Below are 16,206 nucleotides of genomic sequence, written 5' to 3' on the forward strand. Positions count from 1 at the left end.
GAGACCCCAGGGTCTTACTGCAAGGGGGGGTTAGTGGTTCAGTAGGGGCACCCTCCCCTTCAGTCTGGTCTCAATCAATCAAGCCCTCGCTGGGCTCTTGGAAGTATTGACTTTCTGATGAGAAACGCAACAGAGGTCCTGCGATCACTGGAGAACCTGTGGCACTTGCTGCGTGCCAGGAGCGTCACTTGGGGGTTGCTCTGGAGAGAGGCACTATCAAACAGTGACTCCCCCATCAGACAGTCACAGGCCAAGAAAGCAATACAGGCTGCAGATTTAAAGGATAAACGTTTAAAACAACATGTGGCTTCTCTGCTGATGATACATTGTCAGGCACGGGTGCTTCTAGAGCCAGCCAGCTGCCCCGGGGCCTGAGGAACGACATCTGCTGCATCTACAGCAAATGAGCTAGTGCCTAGAAATAGACAGCTCTCACCAGATGGACTTTCCTAGCTACAGGTCAGGCTGTGCCAAGGCCGCCCTGCACACGGCCTCTTCATCAGCCTACCAAGGGGGCGGCATAGAACCAGCCTCCACCGACTGATGTCCTTCATGGGGTTTGTTTCTAGGCTGGTCAGGCATCTCGAGGCCATCGGGGAAGAGGGCTGGCAGCCTTGAGTGAAGGAATGACTCAGCTGATGCCGTTAGCAGGAGGAGGAGTGGGGAGACCTGGAAGGTTCAGATCCTGCACCAGGAATCAGCTGCTATGCACCAAGCTAAATGCAGGGTGCTGTGCTGAGGGTAATACGGGAGATATACCTGAGATGGCCAGCGGGAATAAAAAGGGGCTAATACTTAGGAAATCAGTATGAAAAGGATTGTTTTCTTAGTGCCAGCTCCGCATGCTTGGGGATCAGAAAGTCAGTGCCAGGGGACCACAACTGTGGCTCTCGTTTCACGATATTTCATTCTGCTCCCCATGCTATAGCATCAGTTTCTTAAAATTCGAAGGCCAGATTTTCAAGAGACCTCTGCATCTGGCACTTCCCATTGAGAACAATGGAGAAACGCTGCCTCGTCCCCCACTGAGACCAATGGGCGTTGATGGGTGCTGAGCACGTTGGAAAGTCTGGCCCCGGAGGTATGAAACAAGAACCCAGAATCTCTGCCTGCCGGGCTCCCACTTCCAGCAATAACCCCCCTGTAGTCCAAGTGAGAGCACATGGCAAATGCCAGCTCCCTCCCACAACTAGCTTGCAGACCCCTCTCCTTGTGTTTGGGAGGCATGGCACCGACCTGATGACTTCCAGCTCCGTGCCGCTCTCCAGCTGGTCTGTGCCTTCCGTCGTGGTGTCCATCCGCTCCAGGGAGGCGGTGTGCGCAGGGGTGGTTTCGGTGGAGGACAGCACGTCAGCCTTCTCCTCGTTGAAGGGGTTGTAGCGTTGTGTCGGACTCTTCACGGAAGCCTTGCCGCCATTCAGATCAGAGGCCACGGAGTGCGGGCAGCTGAGAGTGTCTGTTAGGTCTCCATCTGGGAAAGAGGAGAGGGGAAAAACCAGGATCCCAGTCAGCTGCTATTACGGGAGCAGGAATTCCCCACTGAGCTTCTGGACCTGGGTAGAGCGAGGCTGCACGCATGGCGCTCAATGCGGACTCCGAAAGGTCCTGGCCAGAGCACCACTTGGGTATAAACTATCCAGTAGACTTGCTAATCAAATTGCTCATTAGGATCAGCCTTTGGGAGTCTCCTGCAGGCAGCGGGCACGCAGTAGTGAGAGGGCATCTGTGGGGCAGGCAGGAGAGAGCCCAGTGCCACAGACGGAACCAGCATCAATCGACCTTTCCCAGCAAAGGCAAAGTAATGCCTGAAAACAGAAGTTTAATGTTCAGACAGTGGCTGTCTAGGCAGCCTTCGAACAGGATCACAGTCTGATGGGAGCTCCTGGTACAGGAGGGCCTGTCCGCACTGGTACATCACAGGCAGGCAATAGAGAAAATCAGACCTCAGTTCCATTGTGCTCCTCAGTAAATGGCAGCTGCCTGCAGGAGGCTCAGAAACGCCCACTGGACACTGGGGGACGCAACCTGCAGCCACTGGAATCAGAGGCCGTTTTTGCCTGACCAAGGTGCCATTTGCCTCTAGCCTCAATGGGCTCAGAACTCGTGTGCAGTGGGGGGAGGGTCATGCAAACATACACAGGCAGTGCTGGAGAAGTGCAAAGCTTCCCTCACAAGTTGGGTGTGTGTGAGAGGGAGACCTGAATAGCATCAATTAATTACACTGATTTCTTCAGGCCCAAGCCACAGCTGTTCTCTGAGCTGCCATGCAGGGATGGCAGGGGCCAAAGGAGCTGTTGTGGATTGAGTATCTTGCATTGCTCAACACGACCACCCCTGCTTATGGAGCGACACTGACTGGGGCCAAGACTGATGTGACCAACCTTAACTGGCTGGGAGCACAGTAACTGCAACACAGGGCCAACCAGTAAAGAAATGATCCTTCTGTTCTTATAGGTCTGGTGATATAAGACCCCTAGAAAGAAGAGCTTCATTAACTTCACCAAGTTTCTGATGAGAAATCAGAGAAATAGTTCAGAGAAACTATCCGAGCAGAGGCGGCCAGTTCTCCACTAAGGGGTAGCGGTGGGTTTAGCTGCCTTTTCCCTATGGAGCTCAGGTTACATTAATGCTCAGACTCCCTTTGCCAGGAGCTCTCTGCTTTGGAAAGAGAAGTTCTGAGATTGCAGCGGATGGACCGTTACAGCAGATGCTACTTTTCTCCTGGTAGACAATAAACAGAGGAGCCTGAGGTGTGGGCAGAGAACTACATCACTCACCCAGCAGCAAGAGAGAAGAAACGACATCGAGAACAAAAAAGCCTTAGTACAACCGGCTGGGCCGATGTTAGTGGTAACGGACAGAAGATACTGATTTGTGGACTCATGCAATTCTCGCTCAGGGTTATCAGTCCACAAAATCAAGCCAGGTAAAGGAACATTACCATGCCCTTTAGACAGATATTCTCAGGCCACATAAGAATCTATCAATGTTCCTGCAAGCAGGGATATCAAGAAAATGTTAGCAGGAAATTAATTTCAGATTCATGATCACGAGTGTTTGCAGTGGAAGCCACAAGCTAAAGCGTTGGGCTCAGCCAATCAAGAAACAGAAACAATAGCCTGCTACGCTTAACAGAATTAAGAGACTCTGTCCAGTAATGTACACTTGACAGGTAGGTTTTGCATTAGGAAAACAAACAGGTTTTATAAAATCCAATGTTAAGAGATGGTTTGTGAATATGAATTTCGAAACAGTGTTTTTGTTTAAATTTAAACATTGCCCTGTCATATCAGTGACAGATCTGAAACCACAGTGAAAGTGAAACTGACTAGATGCAAAAGTGAAACTGACTGGTCTATTTTCACCATCCAAATTGAGTAAAAGAAAAATTAAATGACTTTTTAAGTTCCATTTCCATTTCAGCCACCTAATTTGTTACCTTTATTACCAATAAGGTTATTTGGTTTTGTCTAAAATACAGGGTTTACTCTGACAGGGTCCATTTAAATGGGGAAGGGTGAAGGGAGGGGTACAAATTCTTAACTGTTTGATTTTTGTGTATATGACTAGAAATCCATTTAGTAAGCTAAGGTAGGAGAGAAGGGTCTTTTTGATGCAAGCAAGGTTATTGCAGGGAGGTCTGATCAGTACTGCAAAATCGGATCCTTATGATTTAGGGCCAGGGGTGAAAGTAACTTAAAGGACTTACCGGTACGGCCGGAGTCCTGAGCGGGGGTGTGGCCTCAACCGGAAGAGGCGGGGCCTTTCAAAATTTAAAGGCCCTGGGGCTCCGGCTGTGGCTGGGAGCCCCAGGGCCTTTAAATCACCCCGGAGCTACCAGCTGCAGAGGCGGCTGGGAGCCCCGGGGCTCAGGGGTGAATTAAAGGGTCCAGGGCTCCGGCCACTGCGTAGCTCCGGGCCCTTTAAATCACCGCGGGAGCCTGGCTGCCGGAGCTCCAGCGGGGATCTAAAGGGCCCGGGGCTCCCCGCAGCAGCTGGCACCCTGGGCCCTTTAAATCACCGCCGCGGAAGCTGGTCCAGTCTGGCACGGCGTACTGGCTCTTGCCGGTACGCCGTACCATACTGTACTGGCTTACTTTCACCTCTGTTTAGGGCCCAACCTTGCAATCTGACCCCCATGGGTGGCTCCATGCCCCCAAGGATCAGACTGCACAGCTGGGGCTGTGTTATAGTGGCATGAATGGAAATTGCTCATAGAAGCAGCACAGAGCTTGCACAGTAAGGAGGATTAAACCACAGCCCACACAACAACACAGACTATTAAGCAGCCCATTGTTTCTTATTTTAAAAATGAAATTAATATTCTCTGCGTTTTCAAAATGTATTTACAAGTTTAGGGAACAAACACCATTGTTATATTGGTATGAAACACTAGAATTAATCACAACCTCTCAACAGCCAATCAGGCTTGTCATAAGATGACACCCTGGATGCTGCCTGGCTGGGGGCGGGGAGGAAAGGGGGGATGACACGACAATAATAATTGATAATACGTACAGCACCGTACCCACCTACTACACCCCCATTAAACACCAACACCAAAGCCAGCCACCAGGAGTGCTGTCCAATATCCCCTGTCCAGCAATCCACAGCTGCATCAAACCTAATTTCTTCCATCCATGGTAACCAAAGGGCCCAATCAAAACATTATGGCTAAAGAAAGCTCCCAGCCTCTCCAGCAGGAGCTGCTGTGGGTAGAGGTGGGGGAACATTGGCTTTTGGGGGGATCACAGTTCCAGGACCCCACGGTAGGAAGTGCTGGAGGGAACAGTGGCTGTGAGGAAACACATACAGATTATTTAATTCCACTCTTTCCAGGAATGGTCAGAATAGCAGACGCTGTTAGTACCCTGGCTGCAGAGAACTCCAGAGCTAGGCCAAACCCTGCGTTAACGGTATGTGACTGCAACAGGAAAAGGTTTAGTGGTTTTTTGTTTTCGGCTACTCAGAATGTGCTCTGAAAACCAAAGAGTGTCTCTTGTGCTTGGAGAGAGAGAGAAAGTTTATAGAGAGGAGAGAACGTTAGAGACCAAAAGCCATCCTAATGGAATTCAAGCAGATCTTTACCAAAATGCTGTATGAGGTACTGGTTTGATGATGATAATACAAAACAATTTCAGCTGAAGGAATCTATCAAGCTTTTAGGTAGAAATGACAGAAAATATATACGTATATTTCCTCCGTGGGTAAAGAAGACAGATTTCCTAATCCAATTATATATGAACAATACACAGAGCTGTCTAGTCGTGTCTTTATGCGAGTGGAGATGTATTCCAGGCAGAAAAAGTAGAATAGATTCCTATAAAATGGAGATGTACCCTTTACTCTAAGAAATAGAGATTGCTGACAGCCAGGGTTAAAAAGGGGAGCAATGACCAAACGAAATAAGGTCATTATGGCTTTGATAGATATTTTAACCCAAGAGGGAAGCCTAAGTCAAGGCCTGCGAAGGGGAGAAAAAAAAACACTTAAAAATGAACAAAAATTCTATTAAAAGTAGAATTCCATCAGAAGCCATTTTCAATATCCTGTTGGGTAATTTATGAATGTAGATCTCTTGCAATATCCAGGCACACATCTGCTCATCAACACATCTGCTCTTTACCACATGAAGGAAATATAGAGCTGTATATTGAGAAGGAACGCTTTGGTACTTTAGTTTATAAATACCTGATACATTTGGGATGTTCCCTGATCTCTGTGTGTCAGTTTCATGGCGGGAGTAATTTAACAGGTTTCTTTATTAGTCTGGTAAAAAGATTCCCTTATTAATCCAGCTCCCATAATATATTAGATAGTCATTTTATTAAACAAATCCAATTTCACTTGATAGAAACTTCAGCTACAAATGACCCGAGCAGAGTATCTTAAAACCATCGGTCAGACACATATGCCAGGTGCAAGTGACACATTAATCAGAATCAGGAGAAACAGTCACAACGTTCTGTGACGTATAGTAATGTCAGAATCAGTAACTGGAGGGAAACCTCACACACGAGCATACAGAGTAGGTGACACAGAGCTCCAACTCTGTGGTCAGAAGATCCATTCAACACAGAGCTTGTTTCTGCTGCTACAGAATTCCATCAAGATTAGAATATTTGTTCTTATTTAAAAAAATCAATTGCATGCAGCAAGCTTGGTATGGAAAGGATGCAGAAGAGATAAACATGGTAACAGATGACTATGTCCCACCTTCCCAGGCTGAGCTGGGTATGGACGGCACTGCAGGAAAGACATCTCCAAAATCATAATCTACAAAAATGAGGGATAAAACGGAGGATTAGAAACACAAGTAGTCAGGAGAGATGGGGGACATGGGGAGCATGTGAACAGTGAGGGGTAAACAAAATAATCATCTGAAAAGAATGAGAAACTGGTTAGGAAACATGTATGTAAAAGGAAGTCAGCCTTACTAATTACCATTGTCTGTATTAAAGTAGCTTCTAAGGCCCCCCCATAGAGATCGGGGCCCCAATATGCTAGGGGTTGTAAAGTTAACATTGGAAAACGGATGATTGGTGTAGCATACCTAAAGGCATGTGCACTGGGTTGGGGGCCAGGAATTCCAACCCCAGCTCCACCAATGACTTGAGGGATCAGCTTGGTGATTACTTACCCTGTCTGTGCCTCAGTTTCCCCACATACACTTGCCTCCCAGAGGTATTGTGATGTTTAATTCAGTAACGTTTACAAAGCCAGGGGCTAGACTAAGGTGAAAAACTGGTCCTCTGAATAAGCTCCACCTACAATCCCAGAGTAGCTGGATGTTCCTATTACAATGATCAGCAGTGAAACAGTTAGTGAGTTAATGTCCAGTTGTCATTGTTATGCTTCAGAGTCAACAGCCTGCTTAGAGGAATGGGGGCTGCTCATATATAATGCAGAACCCAACACCTGACACCCTGCAGCAAGCCCGTGTAAATAACATTGTGTGCTGATTGCACGTTCCAGCCAACGGTTCAAAAGCACTTTGGAAACTTTATTTTACTGAGTCCCCTACATGACTGTGGGGGGGGGGGATGGGACAGCCAGTCTGGTCACGCAGTGAATCTGTGCCAGAGCCAAAACCAGCACCCAGCAGCTGGGACTCCCGGTTCCCATTTCTAAATCACACTTCCAGCTTCTTGGGAGTTTCAACCTCACAGCTGCATCTCCTGCCTTTAACCCTTACGATTATTTGTGCACCGTATTAACCACTGTGGCCACACAATGGCAATATCAGACGAATGGACATTCCATCAGCGATTATTCCCGGGATCCAGACATGTTCTGCGGATGGCGACAGAGCAGGGGGTGGGTTACATCTACAATGGAGACCTGACACGCTGGGAGCCAGTAGTCTGGGCCACATCTCCAGTATAATGGCAGAGACCAAGGGCTTGGAGATCAATACAAAATGGACTGATTACTGCTAAGTCTGCCCTCTGGCCTGCCCTGCCTCCAATCTGTGCGGCTGGGGCTTTCAGCATTGCTCCTGACTGCCTTCCGACAGTAACAACAGGCTGGCTGTACTGTGGAGGTCAGGAAGGCTGCTGACTTAGTTAAAATTGCTGTGAACTTTACTACTGTGTGTAGCTGGAAGACATTTATCCCAACTGGGCCACCCTCCTCCCTTAAAACCTGTAAATACCCTTGTTTCTATTTTGCAAACCGACAATAGGGACTGGCAGATCCCACTGAAAAGGCCATCCCAGTCCTGTCAAGTTGGCCCAATCATGGACTCTGTATCCAGAGCCCCACAGCACAGGGCCTGAGGCAAGGTCCCCTGCCGGTTGGCTGAGTTTTATTTCCCTTGCTTAGCTGGGAACAGCCCTCGCAGGTCCATTTTAACCCACCTCGCAGGTGTAACTGTTATACATGAACCTCTGTAGATCGATGACCTAAACGCCACATTGAAGCAGGAGGCCTATGCTCAAGCAGACTCTGGCTTTTGCTCTTCAGGCCTGAAAGAGGTAGCTGCTGAATCTGCAAGGGGGAGAAGCAAGCCCAGCCTCCCTGCAATCAGTGCCCAAGGGCAGGTGGATCTATAGGAGCAATTAAACCAAGGAGACGGGTGTCCATCCTCTGGGCTTTAAACCGAATCGGAGCTTTACCGCCCCACCTTTCCCGCTGGCGAATTCCACTGAATAACAGTGAGCTCCTGAAAAAAGGAGCGTCCCTCCCTGTAGCACCGGTGGAATTTTAAGACTGAAGAACTGGAAGGTGCCCTGATGCAAAGAAAACATCAAAGACAAATGTGGGTTGGAAAACTTTTATCTTCAGTCTAGGCAGGAGAGTCTGGCAGTTTGGATCAAGATGGAGCAAAGCATGCTGGGACCTGTAGTCTCCACTGGCCACACCTCCGCATGCAAGACTGAGGTGGCTCAGAGTGCTAACTAGGGGCCCACTCCTGGCCACTACAATCGGCTCATCACCCAGTTCCTACAGCTTGTCTCTCATCTGGCCCAGTGGGTTAGTGATTCTTAACAAATGGAACAGCACATTATTGGATATATGGGAACGCACCGGTGTTGCCCAGCTACAAAGCTTTAATCATAGTCCCAGTGAGAGGAGATGCCAACCAGACCTCTGCTGGGTTGGGTATTGTCCTAGAACCTGGGAGCTTTTCTCTTGTTCTTCTGTAGCATTCAGGTTCTCGTGCAAACAGAGGCTGCACATCCACCCCCCGCCCCCCGTCCTGGGTGGCCACTTACCCTCACTTGAAGGTGCAATGGCACTGTCGTCCCACTCCAGATTGGTCGAGGTGACTGAGTTGAAGGAGTTGAGCGACAGGCTGTCTGAGCCATGGATGGAGCTGGGCAGGCGATCCTCGAAGTCCAGCAGATACTGAGGCTTGTAGTAATCGGGCATGTATGGCGCCAGGTCCAAGTAAGGGGCGTCCTGAGAGCAGAGCCACAGAGAGAAGAGTCCCTGCATCAGACGCAGCCTTTCCTCTGACAACTCAGCCAGTGATGACATTATACAACACGGGCGGCCGTGTGGAACACAAACATGACATTAGATGTCCAAACAATCTGGTTACGCACGGTTAATAAACGAAGGGATGAGCAGAGACAACATTTCAGTGCCTTGTTTTTCCTTCACTCTGAAAGCACTAGCCACTAGCAGGCAAACTGTGTACGGCACCGAGCAAGCTTCCACCACACAGATGTACCATTGCACATCAATCCTGACCCTGCAGGACCCGTTCTTGTTCCTCTCCTGGGCTCCCCCACCCAGCTCTGCCAACGCGCCTCAATCCTGACCCCTCTGCTAGCCCAGCCCTTCCCACAGCTCTGTCAGCGCTCCTCAGCCTTGCCTTTGCAGCCCCCCTGATGAGGACAAGGGTTGTACGGTAGCTCGTGATGTGACTAAGTCTCTACTGGGGACTGAACTGGTGCCGTTGTTTGGAAAAGTTCTCCCCTGACTGAGAAGGAAGCCTTGCTGGACGTATGACTTCATTATCCCTCAGGCTGTTATCAAATATTTTGGTTTTATAATTGCAGAGCTACAAAGGGAGCCCTAGGAAATACGAGCCAGAGTTAGATTGAATCGCATTTCTAGTTCCACACATGTATACATGGAACTCTAGTTATTGACACTGGCTAACGCAATCTCTTGTCTTGTAGCACACACATGCTGAGGAAACAAAACTGACTTGCTGATCCAGCAGCACGCCACTTGTGCTGACCGGACACTGGAGGAGGAAGGGGACACCACCAGGAAATTGAACCTGCAGCAGGCAGCAAACCTGTGCCAGCCACAGAGTAGCTGATGGAAATAGACTCAGTGGAGAAAGCGAACCAAATATCACACCTCAAATGGACTTCAGTGTAGCTTCATGTCCAAAGTTCAGAACAGAAACCTTCGTAGCCACGGTATTCTAAACACACACGCAGTAAGGTCAACAGATAGTCTGCCATCATGACCATTTCATCTCCTCAGGGCTAGAGTTCTTGGCACTTTTGCTTTAGGGTGGACAGGCAGCCGAGTGGCTACAGACGCTCAATGCTGCTTAGATAACAGCACAGCTTGGGAGCACGGGGAACAACCTCCATTCTTTCCTCTCCGTCCATGGACATGATGGGTTCTATCTCCTCTAGTTCTGCAGTCACTTTTCCCCACAAGTAGGGATTTTGGAACCTACATGTTTGGTTCCTAGAAACCCCCAACCTGGAAATCCCTCACTGACTCACTTTCGTTGGTCTTTTACTACATGAGATCCACCTTCACCACCTGCAAGGCCCTATGTCAACTCATCCCCATCAGCATCTCTCCTTTCCCTCCCTCCCGCAATTCAAATCTCCACCTCCGCCCTCCCCCCACTTCATTTCCTTCTCCCATTCGTTGTGCCTTCTACCATGCTGCCCTCATGCTCGTGTTTATCTATCACGCATCCCCCCTTAAAGCCCCCCCTCCAGGAATCATTCCCCCCACCTTCTCCTAGCCAGGGAGCCTGACCACTTCCCTTTCTTGAGTGGCTGAAAGCATCTTGTCCTATCGGTCTGGGGTTGTGAGCTCCGGAGGCAGGGAACGTGTGTTTCACTTAGGCTTTAAAGCAATGTGCATATTATGGTGCAAGCCAAGTGATTTATAATAATAAGTCTTTGCCAGAGCTTGGCAAAAATTTCCCTTAGTAGAAGCCCCTGTTCCTTGCCCGACATGACAGCCCTATGCGGCCTTCTCCCGGCCGTGCCCATGGCGGAGAATGTCGTTTTTTGTAGAACTGGAGAAGTGCTGACTTGTGAGACTGAATGATGTCTCTGACCAAGGGCTATGTCTGAGCTACTGCAGCAGAGAAGCTCTGAGGGTGCATCTCTCTGGCAGGCACCGTGGACAGCCAAGGGGCAGAGTTTATTAACTATTAAGCTGGCCCAAGCTTCAAATGGTGTATGGGGTTTTCCTGCTCTCCAGCCTTTCTATCCAGCAGCGAAGACAGTGAAACAAGACAGTAATTCTCACCAGATCCAAGTCAAAGCGAATGAATTCCAGCCCAGATACCAGCGTCAGGAACAAAGTCAGGTGATCATGACTGCAGACCAGGGCATTCCTGTGACACAGATAAAATATAAGAACGTTCAGCTTTGGCATGGAGACAAAAACAGTTGCGAGTGTCCTCACCGAGCACATGATCTTACAAATCAAAACACATTCTCCACCCATCTGGTTTCCAGGACATGACCCTGAGCTACACTGTAAACAACCTTAGACTCAGACAGCCAAAGTGGGATCGCATTGTTTTTAGCACGTCAAGGTTTCTCTTTGGTTTCTGTGCTCGAGGCAAACCAGGGTTGAATGGCTGTGAAGGTGGCACACTTCTCTTGCAGGCTCAAGAGAGCCAGCCGGCTGCACTTCCTTTAGACATTTGCCCTTTCCGGAGTTAAGATCAGCCTTTGGGGCATGCCGTAACCATCTGTCCTCTGGAGGAAAGAGGCAGACAGGGAGTCTCCTTGAAAACCTTGAGGATCAAGAGACATCTACTAGACTTGCAGTGAGGGCATCAAATTAGCCAAGAAGCTGGTGAGCTTTCTTTTTTAAATGTATAGCCCACATGCTTACCAAATTCATCGCAAGCATTGGTCAAGTGGCAGGCCCTCTAGCGCCCCTCACTGCAAAATAAAAACAGTTATGGTCTCCTTTGAACATCTATGGGGCGGGGGGACAGGGGAAGAGCGGGTCAAAGTCATTCAAGACAGAGAGAAGCAAAGTACGGTAACACAAAGCAGGTGTGACATTCAGGAGGTACCTGTAGTAGCCCAAACAGTTGTGAACACATACCGAGAGGCTGCCAGGATCATAAACGATGTAATAATTGCTATGGGTAAAATGTTCAAAGGGGCCTGAGGGACTTAGGAGCCTAAGTCTGATTTTCCAAAATGATTTAGTCCCTTGGGAATCTCATTGAAAGTCGGTGGGATTTTTCGCCTCTTAAGGTCACTTATGCACCTTTACAAATGTTACCAAATGTCAATAAAGGGTGTAAGAGAATGTGCCTTATCCCTGCCTTACTGGTCTCTGTCTAGTTTATTAAAGACAATCACGGTCCCACATACTCCATATTCTTGTTGAGTTGGACATGACAAGCAAGTGCCATGCAGCCATACGCCACCATCCAGGAGTGAGAGACTGGCTCCATGCAGCTGAAACTCCATGAGCGGGTCCCCCGGCTCGCTCCAGGCAGGGTTACATAGAGCAGTCACACCTTCCTCTTTGCCTGGGATGTCACAGTGCACCAGCAATGCCGTCCGCAGCACTAGCCAATCCAGTGCCCGCACAACTGAGGTCTACGACCAGGCCTCTCCCTAGAAACCCAGCTGTAAGCACTCAGTGTTTCCAAAGACCTTGGGGGAGGGAGTGGAACCTGATTTGCTGCAAGTTTGTTTCAAGCAAAATGGAGATTAGCTTCCTAAAAGGAGAATGTAACCAGCAGCGGAGCCCAAGGGCTGGTCCACACTAACCCCCCAGTTCGAACTAAGATACGCAACTTCAGCTACGTGAATAACGTAGCTGAAGTCGAAGTACCTTAGTTCGAACTACAAGGTACTTACCGCGGGTCCACACGCGGCAGGCAGGCTCCCCCGTCGACTCCGCTTACTCCTCTCACGGAGCAGGATTACCGGCGTCGACGGCGAGCACTTCCGGGATCGATTTATCGCGTCTAGACAAGACGCGATAAATCGATCCCAGAAGATCGATTGCTTACCGCCGAACCCGGAGGTAAGTCTAGATGTACCCCAAGAGACAGCTGGCAGGGCTGAGAGGACAGTGCTACTCACTTGACGTAGTACTTATGCAGCAGACTTAGATTCTCCTGAAACAGCCTTAAGTAGCTCTCCAGCGAGTTCTCATTGAGGGCCAGGTACAGCCAAGCTCGACCTGAAACAAGCATCAAAGGTTATTTACCAGCAGACCCTGCTTTCCAGAGCTGGGCAAATACTGGGAGGAGGGAAAAAAAAAAAAGACCTACAAATATTCATTCATATTTTTAAAGCAGTTTGCTGAGGCCGTTCAAGCCCCGTCTGCAGTCACAAGCCGTGAATAGTCTAGTGAACCAGGTCACTGGCAGGAATGTTCCTGGACGCAGAGATTTGAAGAAAGTAGTAGCAGGAAATTAATTTCAGATTCATGATCATGAGCGTTTGCAGCGGAAGCCACAATCCGAAGAGAGCTGTGCTCAACCAATCACAAACCAGAAACCATTCAATGTGCCCTACAAGTGCAATCAAAAGCTAAGGCCGCTGTTATTTCAAATGGCGACTAATTACAATGAACAGCTCAGGCAGGATTAACAGACCAAGAATCACCCCCTAAATCATTTCAAATAACGAGCAGGATACTAGACAATCAGGAGATGCTGGAGGACAATGCGGGAGCGGAAGGAGAGGTGAATGTCACTGAAGGATGAGGAATGCGCTCTGCTCTGCTCTCCTCTCATCGGGGTAGGGAGGAAGCGGTGGGAAGAGAGTAGGGATAAGCTGGTAGAGCGGTGGGGCTCTCGACAGCACTCCTGCTCAAAGCTGGCCTTGATGTGAAAGAGGTTCCAGGCACTTTTAATAATGGGCAAAAAACATCTGCACATTTCACATCACATTTCCTCTGTCTGTCTCAAAGGAAAAGGTGCTTCAGTACCTGTGGCAGTAACACAGTAACCTTCCGGGACAGAATGGGAGGGGTCCATACAAATCACCTAGGGCCATGCTGCCAAAAACTCTCCTACAAGCCAATTCCACAGCCTGGCTGGTTTGTTTGTTTCAGAGATGCATTAGAATCACATCCAGACCTTTGATTCAGAAAAGCCTGGCTATGAGATCTGTGTGCAAACCCTAAAAGGAGACATCCTATAAGACACTTTACTGCCATGCCCAGCCCAGTTTTCCGGTGCTGGTGCTATCCAAATCCTGCATTTGGATACTTCAATCTGTATTTGCATGTTTCAACCCGGTCTTAGGGCCCAAGTAATCTATGGGCTTCTATGCCCAGATCTGAGCATCCAAATGGGGGATTAAGGCATTCCACTAACACCTGGTAACTGGGCTTGCAGTATTTCTTATTAAAATTGTCTCATTCCAGGTGATCTACGCACCTCTGTAACAAACAGCCTGTGCTACCTATGGTCACCACACAACGACTCCCTACTTCCTGGTCTGGCAATAAAGCCGACTCAGATCTCATGCCAGCTTTCCTAGAACTGCGACTCGCCCACTGAGAGAGCTGCCCTAGAAGGTGAAGAATAAAATACTCACTGCGCCCCAAATTGGTGGCCACATGTTGCAGGACTTCTATCTGCTTGATGGCTTCCCTGCGGGTGAAGTGAACGACCAGCACCCAGTAGCCTGAAGAGAGATCTTGCAGCCTGGGAGAATGGAAACAGAAAGGATAATTAAGGAAAGAATTCATCGCTTTCAGACCCTGAAGCAAATAAGTTATTGCCTAGAAAGAGTGGAGGGAGGGATGCGCTCTCCATAGTCCATACTGGAAACCACCTAACCTTGAATGTCGTCATGGTGTCTCAGCATCAGGCTGGGACAGGATGAGCTACAGAGGGTTTCCTAATTGGGACGACTTTTTCAAAACCCAAGCACCGGGTTCTGAATAAAAAACAGAGGGGAGAAGGGGAGGAAATTCAGAGAGGTGGGAGGAGGAGAGGACCTTTCAAATGGTGAGGGAAAGATAAAAGAAGGGAGAGATTGGAAAGGAGGAAACAAGAATTGGGGCCCTAATCTTGGTGCCCTGCAGTATTTTTTTCCAGCTAGGATGACCTCGACACCGGGGTTTAGAAGCAGGTAGTCAAAATATGCATCCGGGGATCCCACTAGCACACTGCATAATGAAATCATTTGTTCCCCTTCCTGAACACCCCATCCCTTCTTCAAGCCCAGCTCTGTAACGTTGGTGGGGCACAGGCCGGCCGAACGCATCATCCCACAGCATGGTAGATCTTACCCATAAAGCAGAGCGTGGTCCAGGTGCTCACATAGCCGCTGCAGGACTTTGTCATGATTCCTAATTGCTGGGGTCTCATCCTCACAGGCTGCAAAGTAACTCTGCAACTGAAAATAGAAGAGACGGTGTCAGCTACCGAGCCGGGGACTAGCCCTCCCAGTTTCAGTCAATTACATTACAATCTCTAGGGCCATATTCATACATTCCTTCAGTGACCCGCCCTGATGTAAGGAAACCCCCAGCCCTTAACTCACCCATATGCAGTTTCAGGGCCACATTCAGACCTGGGGCAAACAAGTGCAATTCCATTAGACTACACTCCTATCTCCTCGCAGCCTTAGTGCCCTACCAGACAGACGACATACTGGACTGCAAGACTCTCACCATGGCTTGCTGAGCACACTGAAAAACCCGCCAGCTTGCACCCACGTCTACATGTTTGGCAGGCGATTTTCCAAGCAGCACAGAGACATGCGCCACAGGTCAGCCAGCAGGGCTGTGCTTTTAAAGGGAAGGGGATTTCGGAGCAGGATTCATATTTCTTTATTGTCGTTGCATGTTTCCAGCATGTATTTGTGTCTAAATATTTATTCCTTATGCTTTGGATACTAGCCAGTCACTTCAGGACTTTATGAGTCATCAGTTCTTGGAAACACCGGCCAATCTTGGCCCATTTTGAATGAGAAGTACTAAACAAACAGCCGGTTTTAGAGATGGCACTATGACCTCCCCAGGCCTGTGGATCCAGCCAGGGAATGGCAAAGTGTCTGGACCCAGGGCCGGTGCAACCACTAGGCGGCCGCCTAGGGCGCCAAGTGGTTGGGGGGCACCAAAAAGCGGTGCCCCCCAATTTTTTTTTAAACAGTGGAGCACAAGGCTGCTGCTGCTCCCCGCCTCCCGAGGGGCTGCCCGCGGCGCGGCCAGTCCCTCCCCCCCGGGGAGCAGCCGGCGGCGGAGCGGGGAAGGGGAGGGTTTAGTGCCGCCCCCCGGGCTCTCAGCGACAGCGGCAGCAGGCTCGGAGGGGCTGGCTGCCTGTGCCGTCACTGAGAGCCCCGGGGGCGGCGGGGAACCGGGCTCAGCCCGCGGCGCGGGGAAGAAGGCGCAGCTGCGCTCTGCTCTTCGGGCGGAGAAGCTGGGTGTCTACTCCGCCTGCAAGGTACCTAGCCGGGCCGCTGGGAGCCACACAGGCCCGCGAAGCGCCGGGGGGTGGGCAGGTCCAGTCCCTGGCCTGGGGAATGGTGTATGTGGGAGCAACCCGAG

At 49.6% G+C, this 16,206-nt stretch overlaps 1 protein-coding gene across 2 annotated transcripts in view; it reads right to left on the reverse strand.

Annotated features, from left to right (window-relative positions):
• Window positions 1-16,206, reverse strand: part of PLEKHM2 (pleckstrin homology and RUN domain containing M2) — a 57,084-nt gene that overhangs the window by 15,612 nt on the left and 25,266 nt on the right. The window contains exons 2-8 of one of the 2 annotated variants that reach the window (XM_026659974.2): window positions 14,947-15,053; window positions 14,247-14,356; window positions 12,780-12,879; window positions 10,966-11,053; window positions 8,718-8,904; window positions 6,217-6,276; window positions 1,237-1,471 (exon numbers count right to left, since the gene is read on the reverse strand). In XM_026659974.2, the coding sequence (XP_026515759.1) occupies window positions 1,237-1,471; window positions 6,217-6,276; window positions 8,718-8,904; window positions 10,966-11,053; window positions 12,780-12,879; window positions 14,247-14,356; window positions 14,947-15,053 (887 nt within the window). The remainder of the gene's footprint in view (window positions 1-1,236; window positions 1,472-6,216; window positions 6,277-8,717; window positions 8,905-10,965; window positions 11,054-12,779; window positions 12,880-14,246; window positions 14,357-14,946; window positions 15,054-16,206) is intronic. The other variant, XM_029913540.1, reaches the window with a different exon arrangement.

The sequence above is a fragment of the Terrapene carolina genome, unplaced genomic scaffold (genome assembly GCF_002925995.2).
Source record: "Terrapene carolina triunguis isolate 2854851 unplaced genomic scaffold, T_m_triunguis-2.0 Scaffold714, whole genome shotgun sequence".
Lineage (NCBI taxonomy): Eukaryota > Metazoa > Chordata > Testudines > Emydidae > Terrapene > Terrapene triunguis.